General features: G+C 47.7%; 1 protein-coding gene across 6 annotated transcripts; it reads left to right on the forward strand.

Annotated features, from left to right (window-relative positions):
• Positions 1-485: 485 nt before the first annotated feature.
• FAM186B (family with sequence similarity 186 member B) lies at positions 486-25,777 on the forward strand. 6 transcript variants are annotated; one of them, XM_027592139.1, is made up of 9 exons: positions 486-738; positions 853-954; positions 9,838-10,063; positions 14,469-14,651; positions 16,820-18,488; positions 18,993-19,185; positions 20,020-20,198; positions 21,532-21,717; positions 23,077-25,487. In XM_027592139.1, the coding sequence occupies exons 4-9, from the start codon at positions 14,546-14,548 to the stop codon at positions 23,390-23,392; spliced, it is 2,649 nt and encodes an 882-aa protein (XP_027447940.1). In that variant the 5' UTR covers positions 486-738; positions 853-954; positions 9,838-10,063; positions 14,469-14,545; the 3' UTR covers positions 23,393-25,487. The 6 variants fall into 6 exon arrangements, with proteins under 6 accessions (XP_027447940.1, XP_027447936.1, XP_027447939.1 ...); XM_027592135.1 differs by lacking the exons at positions 486-738; positions 853-954 and adding an exon at positions 8,784-9,003 and having other exon boundaries at positions 23,077-23,186; positions 24,439-25,487; XM_027592138.1 differs by lacking the exons at positions 486-738; positions 853-954 and adding an exon at positions 8,784-9,003 and having other exon boundaries at positions 25,394-25,777.
• Positions 25,778-27,298: the final 1,521 nt, after the last annotated feature.

Consider the following 27,298-nt stretch of genomic DNA (forward strand, 5'->3'; position numbering starts at 1 on the left):
GCCCCCACCCCCGCCATCCTCCATCATGGCCTCCCCGCCCCTTCTCCCCCAAATCCCCGCTCCCCTCCCCCTCCCGGGCTCCCTTCCCTAACTCCTCATGCCCCTCGCCCTCCCCCGGGGTCCCGGGTACCCCCGGCGGCCTCCCCGCCCCCCCCGGCCCCGGCCCGGGCCGCCGGGGGCGCTGTGGGACCGCCCCGGGCCCCTCCACCCCCGCGCGGGGACGTTACCATGCCAGAGCCTCCGAGCAGCTGGGCCGGCTCGGCCCACCCGCCAGTAAAAGCCGCTCTGATTGGCCGGGCCGTAGCCGGGAAGGCGGGGCCAGTGGGGGGTCGCACCCCTTGGTGGCCGGGGCTCCGGTCGCGCCCGCGGACGAGCCGGGCCCAGCACCGGCCCGGAGCGCCCGGGTCCGGCCCCGCCCCCGGCGCGGACAGCCAGGCCCCGCCCCCGCGCCGCCAGGTCCGGGGCCCGCCCACGGGGGGGCGGAGCGCGCCTCCGAGCTCCTGACGGGCGGCCGCAGCCGCCGAAGCCGGGCTGCACCAAGCGGCTTGAGCGCGCGTCCCGGGCCGGCTGCGCGCGTCGGCGACTTTACTGCCTTCCCGCCCTTCTTGCCCTTCCCGCCGGCCGCCTCCAGACCCCGGCCCGCCGCTTCCCGGCTTTCGCGGCTCGGCTGGCGCGTCCGCCGCGCACGGGCGCTCGCTCCCAGGACCCGGAGGCTGGACCGACGTGTTCATTCAGAATGTAGGGGTATCTTTGCACCTCACAAAGAGTTTCTTTTATTCGTTGCATAGTTATTTTTTTTAGCACTTTTTAAAAATTCATTCATTAAACAAGTATTTGTTGAACGTCTGTTAGGTGCCTCGAACTGTTCCAGGCGCTGGGCAAACGGCAGTTGAAAAAAAAAAAGCAGACAGATCCTCCGAAATCCCTGCCCTCGGAGGCGTACGTGCTTCTTAGGTGAGCCTGAAGTTACTTCTTTTAAGATTTGGTTTCCACCAAGCGGTGAAAGCGAGCCAATCATTTATAGGCGTTAGAGATATGAGCTAAATACTATGTTGTGCAGATTAGGGAATTACAACCCAAAATTATTTAATGAATATGCAGAAGGTTTCAAGGCTAGTAACTGACAGGGCTCCTGATCCGGGTGCAGGGTGCAGAAAGGGATCGAGCACCTTCTCCCCAGAGCCTGGGTAAAGATGCTTCCTTTTTTCTTTATTCATCAACACTTAGTTGAGCCTGTACTCTGTACTCGGTGCTTTGCTAGGTGCTGGAGATTCAGAACTCCGTGAGCCGGGTCCCTGTTTGCAAGGGGCTTGGAGTCTACCGGAAGAGAGGTAGGACAGCAACCAACCGGAAGCAGAACTCCTCAAGGGGACAAATGGGAGGAAAAGAAGAGGGATTCGTTCTTGGGGATGATTGTAGAGAGAAACTTCATTGTGGTTTTCGTCACAATACCTAGATAGCCTCAAATGAAGGCCTAGTCCTGTGATTTTCAGACTTTATTACCAAGACCCCTGGGCTCTAGCAGAAGTGGTCAGAGGTTCCATAAACTTTTACCAGTCACATTTAATTTTAATTTTTCTTTTCCAAGTGAGGTATTTCTTAGCCTACGTAGGCACCTATTTTATTTTTTAAAAATATTTTTAAATTTATTTACTGAGAGAGAGAGAGAGAATGATGGAGAGCATGAGAGGGAGGAGGGGGGTCGGGGGAGAAGCAGACTCCCTGCTGAGCAGGGTGCTGGATGTGGGACTGGGTGCTGGATGTGGGACTCGATCCCGGGACTCCAGGATCATGACCTGAGCCGAAGGCGGTTGCTTAACCAACTGAGCCACCCAGGCGCCCCGGCACCTATTTTAAAGAATCAAATAATTGTATATGGTTTGTTAATAAAAACAGCAGAGCCCTGCCTCCATCATCTCTCCCTCCCTGGAGGCAGCCATTTTCAGTTCTTTGAAGCTGTTTCTTTGGGCATTTTACCTTCATTACCCTGGCCCTCTTCCAACTGCATCCCTCCCCACAGGGTAAGGAGGCCAAGGGGAGGGCCCCTGGGTGGCTCAGTTGGTTAAGCGACTGCCTTCGGCTCAGATCATGATCCTGGAGTCCTGGGATCGGGCCCCGCATCGGGCTCCCTGCTCGGCAGGGAGTCTGCTTTTCCCTCTGACCCTCTTCCCTCTCATGTGCTCTCTATCTCTCATTATCTCTCTCTCTCTCCAATAAATAAATAAAATCTTTAAAAAAAATAAAAGGAGTCAAGGGGATATGCCTATCCAAAGCCCACTTACCCCCTTATAGGCCATATTCTGAATACCTGGGACTCTGAATTTCCCTGCCCAGCTTGCCTCCTTGGATCTCTCTTCCCCAGGAAGACCTTGCTGATCCTGTGGGCATCGCTAGGCCTGACGGATAGCCAAGGGGCAGTTATTGGCAGCAAGAGGCAAGAGCCCAAGCTGGGGTCTTCACAGGACCCTGTGTGCAGCTTTCTCAATGTAGGACAGAGGCAAGGGCAGAGGAGAAGCGGGTGAAGCAAGAGTCAGGGGCTGGGGGCTCCTATTTTCTAGTGTGGATTCTGAGGATTCCAAAAATTCTAATTTAGAACCTGGCTTTCCAGGTCCTTATAAAGGTATATTGGTAAAGTTAGGAGTTTAGAAGGTATTTTATTTAACAGTTTGTTAACTTAAGTTGTAACATTAAAATATTTGAGTAAGTTTCCCATTTGTAGTCTTGCCCCTGCTCCCACAAATAAAAGGGGCAGGTTGGAGGATTTAACTTTTTTCCTTCAGGTCTCCTCCCCAGCCCACTGAGATCACCTCATTCTCATCTGCCAAATTTAATGTGATAATTTTTGTTAGTTCAGTTTTCAGTTTTTACAGCACTGACTACACCTGCTACTCAGATTTGAGCCATGTAGAAAACTTTGATGACTCTTCCTCTCCTGCACAACTTTTGATTTTTCCTGGAATTAATACTTACCTTGTTTCTTCATTTGTTTAGTTTTCTATGTATTTATCACAAAATCTGCCTCAAAATCTTCCCCTAGTTGCCTGAATCTCTTCTCAGAATATCTAGACACAGGGCGCCTGGGTGGCTCAGTTGGTTGAGCGACTGCCTTCAGCTCAGGTCATGATCCTGGAGTCCCGGGATCGAGTCCCTGGATGTCCCGCATCGGGCTCCCTACTTGGCAGGGAGTCTGCTTCGCCCTTTGACCCTCCCCCCTCTCATGTGCTCTCTCTCTCTCATTCTCTGTCTCTCAAATAAATAAATAAAATCTTAAAAAAAAAAAAAAGGAATATCTAGACACAGCAGATACTCTATCAACTTCATCTTCTTGAAGAGATCTCTGCTGGAGCCTTCTGACCTGCTCCAATCCGAGTGTTTATCCCCGACCCTTGCTGCACACCTGGCAACCTGGCCTCTCCTCTCTCATCTTCCTGGTATTGTCTTTGATCTCTCCTTTGTTGGATCTTTTATTTGCCATGTTCCATGTCTTTTTTGTTGTTTAATTTATTCCCTCTTTTTGGAGACCATCTTCCAGAAGCTTCTTGAGAAAGGGAGAGGTAAATTGTTTTGAAACTTTGCATGTTTGACATTGCCATTATTCTACTCTGACACTTGATCGATTGGTTGGTTGGGTATTGAATTTCTTTGGAGTTATGAAGGCATTATGACATTACTTTTTAGCTTTCATTGTTGCTCGTGAGAAGTCTGAAGCCTTTTAAGTCCTTATCCTTTGTAAGTGACTTTTCCCCCATTCTTGAACCTCTCCTTGTCTCTAGTGTTCTAGGATGGCAGTGGTATGTCTTGGTGAGAGGCTATTTATTATGCTGGGCACTCAGTGCCCTCTCACTTCTGGGAAATAATCTTGAATTATCCCATTGGTGATTTCTTCCCTTCCATTTTCCCCGTTCTTTCTTTTTGGGGACTCCTAAAATCCAGATGATGGAGCTGATGGACTGCTTCTAACAATTTCTTATTTCTCTCTCCTACTTCCCGTCGTTATTACTTTGTTTCCTGGGAGAGTTCCTCAATCTTATCTTCCCGTTCTTCTACTGAGTTTTTCAATACTGTAAAGATTTTTATTATGCTCATTTTACTGTTATTCTCTGAGTGTTCCTTTCTAATAGCATCTTATTTTGTTTCAGTGTCGCAATGGTTTATCTTATCTCTGAAGCTACTAATGGTAGTTTTGTTTCAGTTTTTTTCTTTCTGCATAATCTGTTTGCTCTAAATTTCTTTTTCTGTTGTTTTGGTCTCTTTCATGTTAGACTCTTTTCTTGGAGGTCTTATAATCCTTGGTTGTTTGCTCACATTAAAGGGTGGGTTACCAAAAAGCCAACTGGAAGCATCTGTACTCTATGAGCTCAGGTATATGGGTGGGGCTTGTCAGCCAAGAGCTTTGCTTGAGGGAGCCTCTGATGCTAACATCTTTAGGTCTTCCTTCTGGGGTGGCCAGCCGTCTGGTGCAACCAATTCTGTTTGCCATCCAGTTGCCCCACTGCTGCCTTAGGACCCATCCTTCTCTAGTCTAAGTCAGTAACCCCTCATCCATATGCTTCCCAACTTCCTAAAGTATTTTGCTCCTGTTTCCTCTCCTGGTTCCCTGTCTTTGTAGATTTAGGGCTTAAAAAAATCCCTTTGCTATAGTTTTAGTGTATTTTTAGTAGAGCAAAATTAGATACATGTGTTCAATCTACCATTTTTACCCAGAAACTTCAAATATATTTTATCTGATTCTAAAACAGTAGTTTAAAAATATATATACTCAAGGAGCGCCTGGCTGTGGCTCAGTGGAGTGTGTGACTCTTGATCTCAGGGTCGTGAGTTCAAGCCGCACATTAGGTGTAGAGATTACTTTAAAAAATTAATCAAATTAATCAAATGTCCTACATATCAAATTTTGCAGTTTATCAAAACAGCCTTGTTGACATTGAATAATTTCATAATACTGAGACATCATGAAACTGAACTTATAATATTAATATATTCTAGCAAGATATTGCTTTTATCTGTTTTAGATAGTGAGGTTCTACAAAAGGCTTTGCTTGGAAAAGGAGGTTGACTGCTTTTTAAAAAAGGTTTACAGGGGCGCCTGGGTGACTCAGTTGTTAAGTGTCTGCCTTCAGCTCAGGTCACGATCCCAGGGTCCTAGGATCGAGCCCGGCACCGAGCCCCGCATCAGGCTCCCTGCTCTGCGGAAGCCTGCTTCTCCCTCTCCCACTCCCCCTGCTTGTGTTCCCTCTCTTGCTGTGTCTCTCTCTGTCAAATAAATAAATAAAATCTTTAAAAAAATAAATAATAAAAAAAGGTTTACAAACATCTTTCCTAGGCTAGTGATCATCTAAGCATGGCTCTTTTTTTTTTTTTTCTTTTTAGAAAAGGCGTGGGGCGGGGCACAGGGAGAGGGAATCTTAAACAGGCTCCACACCCATGGTGGAGCCAATCTCAGGACCCTGAGATCATGACCTGAGCCGAAATCAAGAGCTAAATTTTGTCATGTTTTCATTTCCACTCAGTTCACAATATTTCATAGTTTTCCTTGTGATTTCTTTTTTGATTCATGGATTATATGAAGTTGTTTAATTTACAAATATTTGGGAATTTTCTATTTCTCAATTATTGATTTATAGTTTAATTCCATTGTAGTCAGAGAATATATATATTTTTAAGGATTTATTTATTTGAGAGAGTGTGGTTTGCTCAGGGGGAGGGGCAGAGGGAGAGAAGCCAACTTCCCACTGAGTAAGGAGCACCCATGGAGGCTCTATCACACGATCCTGAGATCCTGAGATCATGGCCTCAGCTGAAATCAAGAGTTGGTCACTTAACTGAGCCAACCAGGTGTCCCATTATATGACTCTAGTCTTTGTAAATGTATTGATATTTGTTTTAAGGCTCAGATTATTGTTCTTTTTTTTTTAAGATTTTATTTATCTATTTGAGAGAGACAGAACACAAGCAGGGGGAGCGTCAGAGGGAGAGGAAGAAGCAGGCTCCCCGCTCAGCAGGGAGGCCTATGTGGGGCTCAACACAGGGCTCCATCCCAAGACCCTGAGATCATGACCTGAGCCAAAGGCAGACGCTTAACCGACTGAACCACCCAGGGGCCCCTCAGATTATTGTTCTATATGCATTTGGAAATAACATGTGTCCTGCTGTTGTTGTTGGATGAGGTGTTCTATAAATGTCAATTGAGTCAAGTTGGTTGATAGTGTTTTTCAAAACCTCTAAATCCTTACTTATTTTTTTCTACTTCTACCAATTCGTGCAAGAGAAGTGTTGAAATCTCTAACTATAATTGTGGATTTGTCCATTTCTCCTTTCACTTCCATAAGTTTTTTTTTTCTTCATATATTTTGAAGCTCTATTATTAGGTGTGGGTACATATAGGATTATATCCTTTTTAAAAAAGATTTTCTTTCTTTATTTGAGAGAGAGAGCACGAGCAGGGGGAAGGGCAGAGGGAAAGGGAAAAACAGACTCCCCACTGAGCAGGGAGCCCGATGTGGGGCTCAACACAGGGCTTGATCCCAGGACCCTGAGATCATGACCTGAGCAGAAGGCAGACGCTTAACCGACAGCCACCCAGGCGCCCCAGATTATATCCCCTTTATTAATTGACACCTTTATCATTATGGAATGTCCTTCCCTTTTTATCTTTGCTAATATTTCTTATTCTAAAGTCTGATATTAATATAGCCACTCCAGCTTTCTTTTTGATTAGTATTAGCATTGTTTATCTCTTTCTGTCCTTTTACTTTTAACCTATGTGTGTGTTTTTATTTAAAGTGTGTTTCTTACAGAGAGCACATAATTCAGTCTCGGGTTTTTCGTTATTGAACCTTGTAATCTCTATCTTTTAATTAGCTTTCTTAGGTCATTTATAGGTAATCTAATTATCAGTATGATTGGGTTCAAAAGAAAGAAAAAAGGGAGGAAGCGGAGGAAGGAGAGGAGTCAGGGAAATCAGGAAAACAGGGTGAAGTCCTGACTTTCCAGCTCTGTACTTTAGGTAAATCTCGTAACTCCTCTGAGCCTTAGCTGGCTCATCCATGTTTTTGTTTTGTTTTGTTGTGTTTTAAAGATTTTATTTATTTATTTGACAGAGAGAGAGAAAGCACAAGCAGATGGAGTGGCAGGCAGAGAGAAAGAGAGAAGCAGGCTCCCCGTTGAGCAGGGAGCCCAACGCGGGCCTCAATCCCAGGACCCTGGGATCATGAGCTGAGCAGAAGGCAGATGCTTAACTGACTGAGCCACCCAGGCACCCCTCATCCGTGTTTTTAAGGAAGAATAAGTTATTTGTAAACTACAACATGCTCTGAAATCTTAAGGGATTAAAGGACTATCCAGTGCCAGATGTATAGATAGAGAGGTGTCTGTAAACCAGGGTATGAGTGCCTCAAGGACAGAACTAGGTCTCACTCATTTCTGTATTTCTAGCATGTAGGCCCAGGCTTAGCATGTAGAATGTTCCTAATAAGTGTTCATTGAGTGAAAGAGGCAATAATAAAAGAGCTAACTTCAAGTATATGAATGAATGATGGTTTTTGAAAGATGGGTGTCAGGTGACAAGTTATTAAATGGCCATGACACTGCTGAGAACTGAACTGACAATATTTAATTCCTTATCTGTTAATTGGGAATACTTTTAAGTAGCATGGGAGAATAATTTGCAACTATATATATTTGTTCTTACATATGCATTCATTCAACGAGTGTTTATTAAGTGCCTACTGTGTGCCAGACTTGGTTCTAGGTCCTGGGCATACAACAATGTCCATTTTAGACATTTGTTTCTAAAAGCCATCTTGCAATAGTGATCACCTTCAGTAAGTAAAAGTGCTGAAAGAGCCTTGGTCCCTGGTGCAAATGCAAACAGATCACCATTAGTTATTGATTGGCCCTAATTTTTATTTTTATTTTTTTTAAAGATTTTATTTATTTATTTGACAGAGAGAGACACAGCGAGAGAGGGAACACAAGCAGGGGGAGCGGGAGAGGGAGAAGCAGGCTTCCCGCCAAGCAGGGAGCCCGATGCGGGGCTCGATCCCAGGACCCTGGGATCATGACCTGAGCTGAAGGCAGATGCTTAACGACTGAGCCACCCAGGCGCCCCTGGCCCTAATTTTTAAAACCTTTTCTCTGGGCAAAGAACTTTTTCTAATTGCTTCTTCCTATTTTTAGCCAGTAATATTTAGTTTGGTAGCAGACCATTTAAGGACTTAAGAAAAAAAACAATAGGTCAACACGGGATGCCTGGGTGGCTTAGTCGGTTAAGCATCTGCCTTCAGCTCAGGTCATGATCCCTGAGTCCTGCTCAGCAGGGAACCTACTTCTCCCTCTGCCTGCCACTTACCCTGCTTGTGCTCTCTCTCCCTGACAAATAAATAAAATCTTTAAAACAAAAACAAAAACAAAAAAAAACCCACAATAGGTCGACTTAATATATATTAGGTAATGGATAAAAAGCTAGATAACCTGGGCGCATGGGTGGCTCAGTTGGTTAAGCGACTGCCTTCGGCTCAGGTCATGATCCTGGAGTCCCAGGATCGAGTCCCGCATCGGGCTCCCTGCTCGGCAGGGAGTCTGCTTCTCCCTCTGACCCTCTTCCCTCTCGTGCTCTCTATCTCTCATTCTCCCTCTCTCAAATAAATAAATAAAATCTTTAAAAAAAAAAAAAAAGCTAGATAACCAAGCAGTTGACAAGGAGCCATTCTTCTAGTCAAACTGATGATGTCACTGGAGAAAAGGTCAGTTGGAACCTGATGCCTGGCAGTTACAGGGAGCTGTGGTTAGAAAAAGGGTACTCAGGAACTGCCCTGGAGCCCTTAACCCCAAAGCAGCTAGCATCACATGTCCAGGCCTGGGTACCAGAGACACAGGACATCCTTGCAACTAACAGGGTGATCCAAAATGGAGAAAGACAGGCCCCCACAGTTGATGACCCCTGCATCGGTGAAAGCCATCATCTCAAAGATTGAGGCTGCCCAGCTAACACGGGCTCAGAAGGTAACACGTGAAATGAAGGAGTCACCCTTCTATCGGGATCTGATGTGGGGACTGGAATCTGATCCCAGATTGGGGCACGTGTCCAGCTCTGGGCCTTCAGGGGTCCTGGGATCCTCAGCAAGCTGGGTTTGCAGACAGATTAATCCAAAATATCCATCTTCTAGACTTGGCCTCTATAGGGCGAGCTGGAATGAAACCACCCCTGAGAGACAGGGCTCAGGAAGGGAACAGCCCATAAGGATGGCCCTGAGACACATAGTGATAGGTCTTAGCAGGGCAAGAAGAGGGGCCCAGAGTTCCTGATTCAGGTCTGTTCTTGGCCACCTGTCAGAATCCTTCACGCTAAGCCCTAGAAGCTTACAGGGAAATGGCCAAAGGCTGAAATCACCCTCACGTGAGCCTCTAGTGCATATTTTTTATGGGAGCCTCTGATCCTAAGGGTTTTTTAGGTCCTCATTTTTTCAGTCTGTTGCTTCTGGATCCTATTGAGATGTCTAGAAGTCCCTAGAAAATTATGAAATTCTGAAGGAATATATGCTCTGGATTTTTAGTATTCTCTCCCTTCCTGACCTGGTCTTAATCATCAAAGTGACACTAAGAAGAGCTAACACTTATTTTATGTGCCAGGCACTGTCCTAAGTACTTTACAAACATTAATTCATTTAATCTTTGCAAAAACTCTGTGACGTTGGTACCATAACAATCCCATTTACAAGTAAGAACACTAAGGCCCCAAGAGGTGAACTGACTTGCCTGAGATCACACTACCAGGACATGGTATCTGGCACCAGAGTTCACACCCCTAAACAGTACAATCTATTGCCTCCCATATAGGATATTTCTTCCCAGCTCTCAGACATCTTGGACAACGTCAACTGTGTCATCAACCGCTTCCAGGAAGAATTGGGATATGATTTAAAAGAAAAGGCAAAATCTGACCTGACAGAGCAAAAGGGCAAGAACAGATTCATCTTGCTGGAGAAAATTGCTTCCTTCTCCAAAGATGCTAAGACCAAAGAGAAGCACTTGTACGAAATTCTCCGCTGGCTGGGTGACTGGGGTGAGTCTGCAGCCTGGGTGCCTGAGGGCGGGCACTTCCCTGCTGGACAATGGTTCCACACTCACTCCTGTCTCCTCCTTTCCCCACCCCAGGTCAGCTCTCCCTGGGAGGGGAATGTGGGGCAGCAGGTGCAGGGCCTCCCCACTGAGACCTTACCCCCACTCCTGTTACAGCGATCACATCTACTCCCCAGAGGGACAAACATGTAATTGTCCAGAACATAGTAGATTGTGACATTAGCTGCATGTGTGATGAAGCTAAGTCCCAGGTCCATTGTGACATCTCATTTTTTAGCAGGGTTGAAACTGAATTCGAGCCCATGCTGTTTTATTTTATTTTTAATTTTTCCAGATTTATTGAGATGTAATTGACAGATAACATTGTGTAGTTTAGAGTGTACAATGTGATGATTTGATAGACATATATGTTGGGCAAGGCTTGTCACAATCAGGTTAGTTAAAACATCCATCATCTCACAAGTTACCCACCCCCCCCTTTTTTTTTCTGGCGAGAACATTTAAGATCTACTCTCTTAGCAAATTACAAGCATACAGTATGGTATTGTTAGTATAGTCACCACACTGTATATTAGATCCCCAGAACTTTTTTATTTTATAACTGAAACTTTGTAGCCTTTGGCCAACATCTCCCCATTTCCCCCACCCGCCAGCCCCTGGTAACCACCATCTACTGTCTTTCTGTGAGTTCAGCGCTTTAGATTCCACATGTAAGTGAGATCATATAGTGTTTGTCTTTCTTTGTCTGACTTATTTCACTTGGCATAATACCCTCAAGGTCCATCCATGTTGTGACAAATGGCAGGATTTCCTTTGTTATGACTGAATAATATTTCATTGTATAAAGGCACCTGGCTGGCTCAGTTGGAAGAGCATGTGACTCTTGACCTCAGGGTCATGAGTTCAAGCCCCACGTTGGGGGTAGAGATTAGTTAAATAAATAAACTAAAAAAATAAAATATTTCATTGTATATACCACATTTTCTTTAACCACTCATCGATCAACTGACACTTAGCTTGGTTTTATATCTCAGCTCTTGTGAATAATGTTTCCAGTGAACACGGGCATACAGATATCTCTTGGAGGTATTGTTCCATTCCTTTTGGACATCTATCCAGAAGTGGGTTTGTGGGATCATATAGTAATTGTATTTTTAATTTTTAGAAAAACCTCCATACTGTTTTCCAAAATAGTCATACCAATTTATATTCCTACCGGCTGTGCACAAGGGTCCCCTTTTCTCCACATCCTCACCAACACTTGTTATCTCTTGTCTTTTTCATAATAGTCATACTATCAGGTATGTAGATAGTATCTCCTTGTGGTTTGAATTTGTGCTTCCCTGACGATGAATGACATTGAGCACCTTTTCATGTACCTGTTGGTCATTTGTAGGTCGTCTTTAGAAAATGTCTCTTCAGGTCCTTTGCCTTTTTTTTCTTTCGTGTACGTATTTAATCATAGGGTTGAAAGGAATCATAAATATAATCTGGCTCTTCATCCTTAATATTACAAATGAGAAAATTAAAAATAACAAAAGAAGTGTGTCCAAATTGGTGTCTTTTAAATGCATCATCTCTAACGTTAGTGTGCCCTCGAATCTCTCAGGATACATATTTTAATATTTGTCTGGTGCTGTTGGCCCCTGCCTCCTGCTCTCCCTCCCTTCAGGGCCTTTGACCCTTGTCACTTTCACTAAACCTCCTTTACAACTTCGGGAGACACCATACCCTTGTGGTTAAAATTACTTGCTGTGGAGGAGATGTGCATCCATCTCCACCATTTAGTAGATGTGTGAACTTAGTCAAGCCATTTGATTTTTCTGGACAGCTGTTTCCTCATCCTCAGAGTAGTTGGTCCAGCCCTGGCCAGGCCCACACTGACCAGTGTTTGGCATGGACACATTTATCAGCACAGCGGGGGACCACACATTCACCTGCTTTCCGAAACTCCAAGACAACGCTGAGAGTTAGCACCTGTACATAGTTTTCTCCCCAAGTCGATAGGCTGCCCAGTAACTGATTCTGTGCCGTGTACATTTAAACCAGTTTGGAGTGTGTGCTGCAGCTAGTGCTGTAAATTTGATCAAAGGTATGTGGGTATGACGCTTGCACAGTCACGGAGTAGCTACGGTTGGACAGTTAAGTTGTCGTCACTTTTCAAGGGGCCACCTTCTGGAAGCTGTGTGCTTGCATCGTGGAGGGAAAGATCTCTGGGAACAGGCCATCCTCCTTTGGTCTTTATCATGGCTTCTGTGTGGCCTTTGCCCGTTTTTTAATTGGATTATTTGTTTTGTTCACTGTTGAGTTGTATGAGCTCCTTCTTTTGGATATTGACCCCGTATCAGATAAACAGTTTGCACATATTTCCTCCCATTCTGTAGATTGCCTTTTTCATTTTGTTGATCCTATCTTTTACTGTGCAGAAACTTTTTAGTTTGATGTAGTCCCACTTGTTTATATTTGCTTCTGTTGCCTTTGCTTTTGGTGTTACATCCACAAAATAAGCCAGGACCAACGTCAAGAAGCTTTTTCCGGTCTTACAGTTAAGTCTTTAATCCTTTTCAAGTTAATTTTTGTGAATGGTGTTAAGATAGGGGTCCAATTTGCATATGAATGTCCAGGTTCACCAACATCACTCATTGAAGAGCCATCCTTCACCCATTGTGTATTCTTGGCTTGCTTGTCAAATATTAGTTGCCCATTCTTCCTGCTCAGCAGGGAGTCTGCTTCTCCCCCTCCCTCTGCCTCTCCCTCCTGCTCAAGCTTTCTCTCTCTCTCTCAAATAAATAAATAAAATCTTTAAAAAAAATAAATACTAGTTGCCCATTAACGCATGGGCTTATTTCTGGGTTCTTGATTCTATTCCATTTGTCTGTGTATCTCTTTTTATGCCAATACCATATTGTCTTGATTCCTGTAGCTTTGTAGCATAGTTTGAAATCAGATAGTATGATGCCTCCAGCTTTGTTCTTTTTCTCCAGATTGCTCTGGCTATTTGGGGCCTTTTGTGGTTCTATATGAATTTTACGATTGTTTTTTCTGTTTCTGTGAAAAATGCCGTTGGGATTTTGATGGAGATTTCACTGAATCTATAGATAGCTCTAAGATGGTAGTATGGACATTTTAAACAATATTGTCTTCTAATCCATGAATGTGGAGTATCTTTCCATTTATATGTGTCTTCTTCAATTTCTTCTATCAACGTCTTACAGTTTCCAGTGTAGAGATCTTTCACCTCCCTGGTTAAATTTATTCCAAAGTACATTATTGTTTTTGATGCTGTTGTAAATGGGATTATTGTCTTTCTTTTTCAGATAGTTTATTGTTAGCGTACAGAAATGCAACTGATTTTTAAAGAGAACTTTATTTTTATTTATTTGTTTGGAGAGAGAGAGAGAGTGTGCATGTGTGCATGCAGACGGGGGGAGGGGCAGAAGGAGAGGGAGAGAGAGAATCCCCAGCAGGCTCCATGCCCAGTGTGGAGCCTGATGTGGGGCTCGGTCCCGCAGCCCTCAGATTGTGACCTGAGCCAAAATCAAGAGTCAGATGCTTAACTGACTGAGCCACTCAGGCACCCCAAAATGCAACTGATTTTTGTATGTTGATTTTGTATCCTGCAACTGTACTGAATTTGTTTATTAGTTATATAACAGTTTTTTTGGTGGAGCATACCAGGTAGTTTATAAAGGAACCCACCGGTGATATTCAAAGTCCTTAATGACCCTGACTTCATGGGCACTGGGCCAAATAGCACTGATGCCAACTGTGAACAATCGGTATAGGCACTTGAGTGTGGACCAACTATACGCAGCCCTAGAGCCAGGTGCTACCCCCATTAAGATCAGAGTTATGCCTTCACAAGACCTTACCCTGCTCTGAGGTTGGGCAGATACAGCAATGTTGGAGTAAGATGGTATAGGGATGTGCCCCACCCCACTTCGCACTGCCCTGCCCCCAAGGAGCTCTCAGTTTTGTGGTCCTTCAGCTGCCCCCAAGAACTAAGCAGGGTTGTTCACTCCAGTTAATACATTTAACTGTCCATATACCAGACCAGGCAATGGGGATAGAGCAATAACAAGGCAGACACATCCCTGGCCTTATAGGTAAACAACAACACAGTTTAATGTCTCTTGCACATTTTCTACACAGCAGGCTTCATGTTAATCATTTCACACGTATTATCTCATTTAATCCCCACCCAACCCTTTTATAGGCACGTATGCTGAGGCTCAGAAATAAGTAACTTACCCAACATCACACAGCTAGTAAGAGGTGAATCCAATCCAACCTCAAAGCCTGCTGGTATAACCCCCATGCTATGGGACTCCTTGGGGCTCCCTAGAGGACAGATTGCACTCAGCCTGTATCCTCCACTCCCTTTCCAGGTGAGAGTCTGACCTATGAGCTCAGGAACAGGAAGGGTAAGGAGGAAGAGAAAGCTCTGGATGAATGGATCGAGGTGATGGAGAAGGTGTTACCTCTCTCCCTCATTGCCACCAAAGGAGGCATCGAGTCTCTCATTTCCCTTTGCTCTACTCTCATTGAAAGACAAAAGAAAAGGACACAAAGTAGGTTGCAGGAGCAGCCGGGAGGGGGGTTGGGTGGAGTGGATGCTATCTCAGGGGAAGAAGTCACATACTGGGGTCTATGGGGGTCTTTCTGACTCTCCTCCATAAGAAAAGCCTTATCTGAGATGGAGGGGCAACAGTGAGGTGTTGGGGTGTTGAACCCAAGCTGAGCACTGAGCAGTTCTGAGCTGTGGAGGGAGGAGTAATGTGGAGACAGATCCCTGTTGGTGCTTCCTGGGGCTGTAGCCTCATATAGGTCCTGGGGATCAAGGCTAGAAAGCCAGAAAAGCTAGATGGAGTTTGTAGCTAGAGCCCGAAAAACATCCCTTCCTTACTCCAAATCCAGCTGCAGAGCCAAGAAGTCTAGCAAGACTCAGCCAGAGACCCTTTCAGAACCTTCTCAATTGTGGCTGCTCCAGAAATGGTCAGTCAACAACACAGCTCAACCTTGAAATTTTACTTATATCAGCACTAGAAGGGACCTGAGATTATTGAACTCCTCCTACATTTTGTAGATGAGAACACTAAAGCTCAGAGAAGAGAAAGGACCACAAAAGAAAACAAAACAAACAAACAAACAAACAAACAAAAACTGTGGCAAAACCAGACCCCACACTTAGGTTTTCCGGCTTCTTAATCTTACTCAAGAGCATGGGCTTCACAGTCAGATGGACTTGAGTTTGAATCCCATGTGCCAATTTCTGGCTGTGTGACTTTGAGCAAGTTGTTTCATCTTTCTGAACCTCATTCTCTTCATATACAAAGTGAGGAGCATCCTGCCCAAGTGCAGGGTTCCACTGGGCCTGAGGCATCTGACACCAGGCTTAGAACATGCTCAGGGCTTAATAAGTAGTAGGTCACATTAGTGTTTTGTCATTGATTCTCATAGCCAGGATCCTTATCAAGCAGGATCGGTAATTGGGGGAGGGAAGAAGCAAGGAAGGGTGGGTAAGGAGGAGACAGTCTCTCCTACAATCCTTAGCACATCAAGTCTTGAAATATAGTTATTTGTATATTGATTTCCCTGCTAGATTATAAACTCCTGGAGGGCAAAGGCTGTGTTTTATTCGTTTCTTAGGAATTAGTTATTGAGCACTTACCAGGTCCCTGGTACTGTGCTTGCCACTAAACATGCATGATCTAGTGAAGTCCTATGAGTAGATGCTGTGGTTATCCCCATTTTTCAGAAACAGAGGCACTGAGAAGTTAGGAAACTTGCCTAAAGCAAGTAGTAAGGATGGGATTCAAGCCCAAGGTATATGATTCCAGAATTCAAGCTCTGAACCACTAGGCCATATGGCCTCTGACAATATTAGCTAAATGCTAGCTTGACTTCAATACCACTTAATTTCATATACCCTTTAGCCCCTCATCCAAAGTTAGCCAATGCTTTTTCTGTCAGTGATGTTCGTCAAATGGGCAAGTGAATGGATGATCCAAGATAATCACTCTAGCAGCCCTACGTATGTAGATCAAGGGGATACCGCTATGACCATGACCCAGCCCTGAGGAGCCGAGGTCTATGAACTGGTTTGAACAGAGTGCACAGTCTGTGTTTATGTGCATTTTCCTGGGGATGAGGTCCAGTCAAAGGAGTTTCATCAAAGTATCAAAGGAGTTCATGACCCCCCAAATGGAAAAAGATATTAGTCCTTAAAAAACCCAACATGTGAACAGTTGCAGAACCATGTGATAAATTCTCTACATAGTCTAGTGGTAACAGGAAAGGGAAACAAAGCTTCTGAGGTGATCTGGAATCTAAGTACCAGGTAGGCTTCCAGAGTTTGGGTAGTTGGCAGTAGGGAGCCAAACATGGATACTGAGGCTGGGAAGTAGCATGATTAGAAAAGTAACTTTACTTCAGGGAAATATGTAGGATCAGAAGTACATTGAACTGAGTTGAACTGAATTGAATAGTTTCAGGCCCTGTGGGCCCTGCAGGTGTCATGGAGCTGGCAGACCCTAATGGGAAAGCTCTGGGCAAGCTCTGAGCCTGGCAGAGACCTCTCCTGATAACATCTCCCTGGCCTCACGTGTTGCCTCAGCTCCTTATTCTTGCCAAAGGCCTAAGAGGGTTGGATGGGGACTTTGGCCAAGCAGGGTGTAGAGAATCAGTATACTCTGTGGCACCCACGGGATGTTGCCTTTGTTCTCTCTACCTCTCCTAGTACCCAAACACACCTTCTGGCAGGGCTGGTGGGAACAAAGCCCCCCCAGATCTGCATCCTACCCTCAGCCACTGAGCCCAGAGCAGATGCTCCAGGACAAGCATACTACGTGCACAAAGGTCTCCGAGGTGACGTCCATGCTGCAGGAGCTCCTGGACTCCACCATGTTCAACCAGGGGGAGGTCAGAGCCATCAGGTACATGTCTGCTGTGGTGGAGAACCTCAACAAGGCCTTGACCCTCCAGCACAAGGAGAAGAGTAACCTGGAGACGAAATACAGGAATCTGGAAATAGAGATGACCAAAGAACTCAGCAGCCAGAGGCTCTACTTCCAGAATTCCCTCAAAGTTCTCCAGAACAAGAGGGATGCCCTACTAAAGCAGGTGGAAATTCTAGGGGGAAAATACCATGACCTTCTCCTGATAAAGCATGCCTTAGAGTTCCAGCTGAAGAAGGCTCAGTCTGCTAGAGATCAAGCAGAAGAGCCAGCCAAGATCTTGGTCGACTCCCTGGGGCCCCCTGAGAAAGAGACCCTCCCAAAGAAAGAAACAGTCATGGAGGAAACCCAACAGGAACCCAAGAAGGAGTGGTTGTTTTTGTCACTGCCCCCAGGTTCCATGGCCAAAGCCTGGGACAGTGGTACTAGGCCTTCAACGTCCCAGCCACTTTCCACCATGACCACACACTCAAGGATTGCAGATGTGTACAGCAGCAAGGACACTGAACGTCTCCAGCCCGTGTTGCTGTCCCTGGTGGATCACAAGTTTCCTAAGAAATGGGAAGGCCCTGTGGCAGAGAGCCCAGGCCACCAAGTCAAAAACCAGAAGGACTTCCAGAAAGCAGCCCAGGAGAAGGAAGAACTCCAAATTAAGTCCCATATTGGGATGCAGCTGTCCCCAGAGAGCTCCAAGAAGGCAGCCTTGGAGAGTAAGGTGGCGCACTGGGAAGAGGAACTCAGCTGGGAGATGCAGAGGCAGCTGTGGCTGGAGGAGGAGGCCATGTGGCTGCAGCGGCAGAAGAAATGGGCCCTGCTTGAGCAGGAGCACCAGAAGAAGCTGCAGCAGTGGAAGATGGAGGAGGCGGCAAGGGAGCAGCAGCGGAGGTTGGGCCAGCAGGCGAAGGAGCAGGGGGGCCCACGGAGAGAGCCGGAGCGGTCGGAGGAGGACGTGGACGGGATGATCTTCACGACCACCGGGCGGTGGAAGGACATGGCGGAGGCATCACTGGTGCCTCCCCCAAGCGGCGCCCAGTCTGCTCACCAAGTCAGGAGGCCACACTGGCCCAGGTCCCCTAATACCCAGCAGCTTGCCCGCAGAAAGCAGAGGAACCTGAGTTCCGCCAAGTCTACCCAGAAACCATGGGCCTCCCAGGGTCTCACGAAGCCCAAGAAATCAGCCTCCTTCCCTGTCACAGGGACATCCATCCAAAAGGTGTCCCGGCCTCCTTTGCAAATCTCCCTGGTAGCTCTTAAGGGGAAAGTATACCACATGGACGCAGAGGCCCTGAGGAAGAACCTACAGCTCCTGAGTGAGGAGGCTGAGCTGGGGCTGCCCCATTCCCTGCGCAGCAAGGTGCTGGAGCTCACCACCACCACCATGGAGTTAAGCGTGCTCCGGCTGCAGTGCCTGTGCCATAGGTACATCCTGTACAGGCGCTTCCAGAGCCTCCGGTAGGTACTCCCTGGCACCCACGCCCATGGCCGTGTGTGGGTGTGAGCAGAGCCAACACCCAAATGGAGAGGAAGAGCGCAGGGCAAATGGGGATGGAGAGGTCACCCCAGACAAGGCCCCCTGAGGGAGGGGACTGGCAAAGGGTGTCTGACCTTGGGGCCTTGGGAGGTCAGGCACTTGCATATACACTCTGCTCTTTCCATTGTGGGCTTTTCCTCTAAGCCCGCTACTTTATTTCTTCCTCTCTTCCCTTCGCCCTGTCCATAATGCACCTACTATGCTCCCCTGCTTGCCTTACTCTCTCTTCCTGTTTCCAGCCGGGCCCCGAGGCTCCCCACCTGCCACCACCTGGCACTTCTCTGCCTCCTGCTTTCCTTGGCTCTCACCAACCTCTGTTGCTCTCCTTGCTGTCAGGAATTACAAGCACAGAGTCCTGCCTGCTTAACAGACTTGTGGGAGCAGGAGGCTCTTTCACCCACTAAGTCACTTCCCTTGTTTCCCAGAGAGGAAGTGATCAACCACATACAAGTCATGCAAGAAACTGGGACTACCTACAAGGCCCAGAACCTCCACATCTTCCTGGAAAACATCGACCACCTGCAGAACCTCTGGCTGCAGCCCTGGGCAGACAAGCAGAAGGACCTGGAGGAGAAGCACCAAGAGTGTCTGAGCAGCATGGCGACCCTGTTCCCCAAGGTGGGCCTCCCCTGCCAGGGGTCGGTGCCCCCAGCAGGGATGGGGCCAGGAAGTGAGCCAGTGGGGCTGTGGGGTGGGACTGGGGGCAGGGCAGCAGAAGGGAACTAAGAGGACAGTTGTGAAAGCCTCTGAGCCAGGAGGAGGCAAAGGCTGGAGGCACCCGAGTGGGGGGAAGGGCAGCTTTCCAGTTTCCACATACGGGGGAGGCTGGGAGAGAGAGAGAAGTCCTCAAAAAGAGCTGTAGAAGACAGACTTTTCTGGAGAGGGGAGGCAGCTGGACTCTGCAGTCCTGGCTTCGTGCTCAAGGTCTCCCTCCTTCATGGGTCCCTCTGCCCCTGCCCCTGTGGGTTCTGGTTGCTCTCCCGGCTTGGTCAGAGCTGTCTTCTGCACCCACATGCTGGGGTCTCACTACATTGGTTTTGAGGGTGAGAAGGAAAGGGACCCTATGACAGTTCTCTGGGTGGCTGGGAGGGTTCCCTCAGCTCCTCACACAATGCCAGAAAAAGATACCCAGAGCATTCTAGGCACAACTTGGCCTCACGTCATGAACCCTGAGTGCTCTCTCGAGTTCCCGTTGCTCTGGTTTCCTTTAGTTTATTTCCTTGCTGTTTCGCTCCCTGTCCAGCTTCTCCACAGCAAAGGAGAAAACAGGGACTAACCTAGCAAATAATAATTCAAGGAATTTTTAGGAAGTTTGATACTCGGGGGTCCCAGGGCTCTCTGATTGGAGGGGTTCCCTGGGGCTTACCTTTTCTTCTCAGCCCTGGGTCAGGCTATGCTCTAGAGAGGGGATACATGCCTGTCTCCCTGATGCCTCTCTGCTGGTTCCTCTAGCTCCAGCTGGAGTGGAACATTCATCTGCACACTCCGGTGACCACCAACCCGAAGTCGAGGAAAAATAAGGCGCCCCGCTCCTTTCTCCGGCGCATCCACTCCTGTGGCCCCTCCTGCAAGCTGTCCCCAGAGCACCTCACATCCAAGCACTGGGAATGTGTGCCCCTGCACCTGGCCCGGTATGTGCCGGGAAGCTAACGGGAAGCCTGCAGGATGGGAGACAGGGAGCGAGACTGGGGGTGGCCAGACTGGGGAGACTTGGCAGCTTGGTGAGGGCACAGACAGGCCGAGCTCACCTCATGAGTTGCAAGACGCCTGTCTCCTCAGCCGCCCTGCTCGGCTCTGGCCATTGGTCCAGATGCAGGGTGTGTGTGTGTGTGTGTGTGTGTGTGTGTGTGTTATGAGATGAAGTGGGCTTCAGAAGCCCGGCGTGTGTGTGTGTGTGTGTGTGTGTGTGTGTGTGTGTGTGTGTGTGTGTGTGTGTGTGTTATGAGATGAAGTGGGCTTCAGAAGCCCGGCGTGTGTGTGTGTGTGTGTGTGTGTGTGTGTGTGTGTGTGTGTGTGTGTGTGTGTTATGAGATGAAGTGGGCTTCAGAAGCCCGGCCAAGTAGGTTTCAAACTGCAACCGGCGTGTGTGTGTGTGTGTGTGTGTGTGTGTGTGTGTGTGTGTGTGTGTGTTATGAGATGAAGTGGGCTTCAGAAGCCCGGCCAAGTAGGTTTCAAACTGCAACCGGCGCGTGTGTGTGTGTGTGTGTGTGTGTGTGTGTGTGTGTGTGTGTGTGTGTTATGAGATGAAGTGGGCTTCAGAAGCCCGGCCAAGTAGGTTTCAAACTGCAACCGGCGTGTGTGTGTGTGTGTGTGTGTGTGTGTGTGTGTGTGTGTGTGTGTGTGTGTGTTATGAGATGAAGTGGGCTTCAGAAGCCCGGCGTGTGTGTGTGTGTGTGTGTGTGTGTGTGTGTGTGTGTGTGTGTGTGTGTGTGTGTGTGTGTGTTATGAGATGAAGTGGGCTTCAGAAGCCCGGCCAAGTAGGTTTCAAACTGCAACTGAAAGATTCTGAGGACCCACAGCTGAGGGCTTAGAACCATTTCTGCCCTGAGCATTGTTGGTCCAGCACCTGCTATTGACCTGCCCATATAAATAAGCCTGATACCTTCCCACCGTGTAACCTCCAGGCTCAGAAAGAGATACCATGAGCTTTTGGGTGGTCAAGAAGACCCACATCCTCCCCTCGTATGGCCCTCTGCAGGGCAGCCCTGGGGCATGTGCCTGGAAGAACAGAGGCTATCCCAGCACTCTTCCAGCAGCATCTCAGCCAGAGGAGCCCCAGGGAGGTGAGGCTTAGGGTGAAGGGGAAGAGAGGTGACAGGACGGTGGTGACGACTATTTGAGAGGGAACGAAAACAAGACCTGATGTTTTGGGCCTTATGGCTTTGGAGAGCTTGTTGCTTCTCCATCTCCCTCTGTGTATCTAACTCTTTGTCTCTTTCTACACTTTCAACCTCCACACCCCAGCCAACAGGAGAACCAGATGGAGGCCATCTGGAGAACTGACGTGGCCTCCTCCAGTCACCCAATAGAAAAGAGGACTCCCCCCAGCCTGCCCTGGGACCAGCTAGGAGGGTGCCCAGACATTCCCCGGCTGTTGGCCTTGGATGTGCATTCTTCCTACCGCAGAAGCTTAAGGTCCCTCAAGGCCGGGTAAGGTGCAAGCCTGGACAGTTAGTCTGGATTCGGGGACACCTTCCCACCAGGGGCAGCGGGCAGAATGCATACTGTCTCTGTCCAACTGCCCAAGAGATCTCTTTCCAGACATTCATAACCACCTCATTTATTGTACCACATCAGACAGAGAGATGCTCACCTACCTCATCAGCCATCAGCTTGGGTCCCCATGCCACCATTCTAATTCTCTCAGAGGACTTCACGTAGTATCTCAGAAGATCACTGCACAAGTCTTAACTTCCCACTTGTTGCCTGAGCTGCACATGAGTTGGCTCAGGAGGTGAATTCTGCCCTAGGCCTGGAGGTGGTTCTCAAGGAGAACCAGATGCAGGAATGGCGAGATGAGGGAGACCAAGAATCCCGTGATGAACCTGAGGCTCGGGCTTGGGCCTGTCTTTGGCATTCTCGTTTCCTTACTGCCTTGTTCCCGGGAAGAGCAGCTGAGGGGAAGAGGTGGGACTCAGTGGGCCAACAAGAGGCTTTTCTAGTTAGGAAGGTTCAACTCTCCTTTGCTTCTCTGGGCTTGAAGATGTCACTTGTTGAAGACTCAAGGCTCTTTCAAGGAGCCTTTTAAGATTTTTAGAACCAATCCCAGCTGCCTCTTGCAGCCCTGGCCCTGCCCCAATTACAGATCTTTGACAGGGAGAGGGCACTGATGCTTGCCAGTCTAGCTCTAACCAGAACCAAGGCTGTAAGATGCTGCTGCTGTCCTGTCCTCCAGACGGGGACTTATAGAGAAGACAGGATGACATGGTAACATCAAACAAGCCTGGTCCTTGGCTCTGCTTCTGCTCTGAAGTGGGCCTGAGGGTCCCAGCTAGTACATAGACACCTGGTTTCCAGTTCCTGGAGAATGATTAAGAGGTATGTGTGTGTCTGTATATGTGTATGTTGTCTACTGAGTTGGAGAAAGCAAACAGAATTAATTGAGAGTAACCAAAACAACACTGTGGCAGAACTCAGGAACCCAGGGGTCAGCTGGGGCTGTGCCCCGCTAAGATTTGGCTAAACTTGCCCAAGCCTCCCCCCCCCCCCCCCCATAGTAGAGTCTCTTCTCTCCGAGCTCCTCCTTTCTCTGCATCCCTGCCAGGGCCTGGGCTTTGCTTGGCATCTGTTTGAATCTAAGGCCCCAACCCCTTTGTTCTTCCCACACACATAAATATGTGTACATAAATATCAAGAATACACACTCCACTTGACCCTTGAAAATTTAGGGGGGGTGGTGGTGATGGGGAAAAGGATTCACAGTGAACAGCACAAAACAACAGCTTCCTTTCTTCCCCCTCTCTCTGGCATAACATGCAAAACTCAAAGACTCCTTCCTATCTCCTGCAGAGCCGTTCCACCCACACCCAGGCCTCCACTGGGATCTCAGCTTCAGGCTTACGCACTTATCAAAATATTGTTCCTGGCAAAGACAGCTTCCCCTTTCCAGGGGAATTTAGGTGAATACAATTTTCTTCCCCCCTTTCTTAACTCCATACAAGTTTATTCAGTGTATCATACTATCAGGTGTAGAGACAAAGCCCTGCTTCTTCTGTCTTGCTCCACATCCCAGGTGGGCTCCCCCTCCCTGTGTGTCAGGCTGGTCCTAGATGTTTCAGTGCAGGGGCTCCCCGTGTTGTCTTGGGACCCCATTATTGTGGTGTGAGAATCTGCCGCTCTCCAATGAAAGTTCTTTGCCGCTCGCCCAGGCTACTGCTGCCTGGGGGGCGGCGGGGAGGTGGCCATGCTGCTTTCTTTGTGAGGGCTCCATGCATGGAGACACACTTTGCTTCCACTCCTGCCTTCTTTCTGGCTGCCTGCCCCTGGCTCACCAAGGATCCTCACAGCCAGCTGCTATGCGGTCCCAGGTCCCTCACTTCTTTGTGATCATGTCACCCTCACCAGCTCCCCGAGGCCCAGGTCACAGCACCATCTAGTTTCTTAAGTAGGACAGGCTGCACACCACCTGCCCCATTCTCCTGCCTGCCATGGACAGCCTGTCGCATCCACAGGCCCCTGGGGTGTCCCCTCGGAATGTGGGGAAGGGCTATTCATCTTCCCTCCATGGGTTGGGATGCTAGAAAGGCCCTGTCCCTCAAAAACCAGCAGACCCCCTCCTCCAAGAGCTGTCTCTGCTTTGTCTTATACACATCTCCCCCCGGGCTCCCTGTCTGACAGGTGAGGTAGCTGTGAACCTACACACACCAAACACTGTCTGCAGTTGCAGAAGAATCTTAAGCCCGACTCTAAGTGCTCTGCCCTCTGTGGCCCGTGGCCTATTCCTGCACCGCTAACATACAGTGGTTCACGTGCACGGCCAAGACGCAGTGAGCACAGACCCACACAGACCTCCAACCTGCTGCAGACCGAGGAGAGGGCTGGTAGCTTGGTTCCTGGGGAAGGAGATTAGAGGGGAGTGGAGAGGAAGGAATGTGGATGGAAAGGAAGGACCAGGGAAGGATGAGGGGAGGGAAGATGAAGTACTCTGTGATGTGAGCCAAGAGGCAGATGCCAAGAAGAGAAGCAGAGCCCCTCGGATGTGGCAAAAGTGTTATGGTAGTAAGCAGCTCCACGTCCGGATCCAGTCTGGGCACCGCCCTGCACTGTCTCCCAGAGGCTATGAGGGAAGCTCTTGGGTGGGCTGGGTGGGCCTTCACATCCTGGGGCCTTGTCTCAGCGCTCTCCAACCCATAATTGAATTAACTCTTTCAGTGTCTTGGTGGCTGACAGAAAGGAACGCCAGGAAGCCCCAGATGAGTCAGCTGAGCTTGTTTGTAAAAAGTCAAATGAGTCCTTTCCTGGAACCCTAAAAAGCCAGAAGGATTGAGACAATCTCAGTCCCCATTCCATCCCTTCGTCAGTGATTCTCAAACTTCAGGGTGACTAAACATCACATGGAAGCTTGTTTCAAATGCAGGTTCCCAGCTGGTGTTTTTACACAAACATCCTGGGTATTGCTAAGTAGTCCTAGAACTTTGAGAAACACTACTTTCCTCCCTCAGTCCCCAAACTACACTTTTAATAAAACAGAGGTGTGTATTTTTAAAGATTTCTGTGTTGTTGCTGAAACCCACACCTCCCCAATTCGTTTTTGGAACCAGCTCCATGACTACCTGGCCCCTGACCTGGACGCCAGTGGTGTCTCCACCCTTTGGGAGCCACCAAGCTGAGACGGCCACGATTAGTGCCTGGCAGACAGTAGGCACCAGTAACTTTTCTTTGAATCAGAGACATGGACAAATGAGTAACTGATGTGCTGATGATTAGCCAGAATGCTCAGAAGATAAGAACAAAAGGAGATACCGAGTACCAGGCAAGGCCAAGTGCCACTGGATGGGAGGCAGAGGCGTGTAGGGCTGTGAGGAGTGAGGACACAGGTGGAAGAAATGGAGACACAGAGGTTCCAAATCTAGATGGTGTGGGCCAAGGAGGCCATCTCTGGCAATTGTCTTCGATCCAGTGACAACGCTACTTCCATGAGTTCATTCAGCTAACGAGCACCACCGCCCACCCCACTCTCCCTGGCACCCAGCCATCTGCCCATCTTGCACTCAGCCTTGTCCCTCCCCCTTTCCTCCACTGGCCCAGCCACACCTGGCCTAGGGACGTTGGTCAGGAAATGACCCTGTCCTCAGAAAACCCGAAATCCAGTGATTCTGTTTATCAGGAATGGTCCCCATCCTGGCTTCTACTCAAGGTCGAGACTCTGGAAGGAAGAGGAGGATATGGGACGTGAACAGCTGGCCTTTGGATGATGTCAGAGTAGAAAATGACTACTGAGCAACGGCTTAGCATACAGCAAGGATGCCTGGCCGGGGAGGAAGGTGAGGGGCATTCCTGACGCAGGTCTTACACAGAACAGCTGTGGCGGCCATGCCGCTCCTGGCCTTTCAGGTCCCGGGCTTATTCTTTCTTGAGAGGCCTCACCCCAATTGTATCCCACGTAATAAAATGCCCTCACGCTAAATGTACTGCTTTACATAATCTGAAAGGATTTATATAACTTTGCTTTGGAAATAACTGGCTCTTGAGTTTTTTTAACATGTTGTTGGCTGTGACTTCTCAACGATCTTCATGCATAGGGATGAAATCTAACAAGTTTTGTAAATGGAACGAGAATATTTTAATACTAAATTTGACAGGGTAATGAAACTGACAGTATTACGTTTTGTCAACAATTGCATATTAATATTTTTACATGTTTGTATTTTGAAGCCAATGACATTTCGGGGCTTTCATACATTTTTATAGGCCCTTGGCACTGTGCTTAAGGTGCCTAGTGGCTACACCCGCTCTAGTGATGGCAGACTTTGACTTTCTGGACATCCTCTAGCAAGCTCCCTGGCAAGCGAGCTGAGTGTCTGACAGATTCTTCTGCTTTGTTGACAGTTTCATCTCCTTGAAGGCAAAGAAGTTGTGGATTGTCCCACCTGGGAAGCCAAGAGGTTTGGACACCAAGGAGGGACATTTCTACCTCTGTCTCTCTATGATGATATGTAATATATATGGTGTATTTCTAGTTATTAGGTTTTTGATATTATACATAAGCTTCACTTTTTTTTTCAGAGCAAACTTGATGTACTTGGTCTAATAAGATATCGCCTCCACCCCCCAAAAAACTCCAGGAAGCCCAAGGCATGGGAAGGAATACTTCTTGGCATATTTCTTTGAGCCAGATTTGGGGGTTGGCCATAGCTCTACTTGCGTGGCCTGTGGCCTTGGGGGCCTCCAAGATGATGAACCAACACTAATGTGGAGAAGGGGACATGAGGAAAGGGTCTGCTTTAAGTCCTAAGTGTGACCTGCAAGGAGGTGTTGGTAAAGTGGAAAGGACAAAAACCTTTTTGAAGACAACCCAGCCAAAGAGCCAGAGAGAGGAAAGCCATGCCTGGTCTTGTCTTCCATGTACTGGGGAGGTCAACTTGGAAAGTCAGAGAAAGGATGACTGTGACTCCATGATTGGAGGTGTTATCTTCTTTTTTTTTTTTAATTTTTTTTTTAAGATTTTATTTATTCATTTGAGACACAGAGATACTGAGAGAGAGAGAGAGAAAGCATGAGCAGGGAGAGAGGCAGAGGGAGAAGAAGCAGGCTCCTCGCCGAGCCAGGAGCCCGATGTGGGGCTCGATCCCAGGACCCTGGGATCATGACCTGAGCCGAAGGCAGACGCTTAACCATCTGAGCCACCCAGCTACCCCTGGAGGTGTTATCTTATAAAAAAATAAAAATAAACAATAAATTAAAAGCATGGCTGACATGTAACTATCAATTGGGGACTTTGAAATAGGTATATTTACTATAAATAGTCTAGTGGAAAAGGTGGACAACATACATAACAGATGGGGAATTTGAGCAGAGTAGGAAATTATAAAAAAGAAATGGAAAAATGGAAATGTTAGAAATGAAAACCTTAATGTCAGAGATGAAGAATTCCTTCAACAGGTTTATCAAACTGGACAAAAGCAGAGGGGAAAAAAATCTGTGAACTTGATGTTAGATCAACAAAAATGAACCAAACTGTATCACAAAAAGTAAAAGCAAACTAACAATTGAGCAAACCCAAAACTGAGCA

This window comes from Zalophus californianus, chromosome 9 (assembly GCF_009762305.2).
Source record: "Zalophus californianus isolate mZalCal1 chromosome 9, mZalCal1.pri.v2, whole genome shotgun sequence".
In the NCBI taxonomy this organism is placed as follows: Eukaryota; Metazoa; Chordata; class Mammalia; order Carnivora; family Otariidae; genus Zalophus; species Zalophus californianus.

Coding starts and splice junctions, on each gene's coding strand:
- FAM186B (XM_027592134.1), top strand. CDS start 8,908: ATGGAGAAAGACAGGCCCCCACAGTTGATGACCCCTGCATCGGTGAAA. Junction 9,004..9,837: donor AGCTAACACGGGCTCAGAAG/GTAACACGTGAA, acceptor CCTCCCATATAG/GATATTTCTTCCCAGCTCTC. Junction 21,718..23,076: donor TTAAGGTCCCTCAAGGCCGG/GTAAGGTGCAAG, acceptor TATCTCCTGCAG/AGCCGTTCCACCCACACCCA.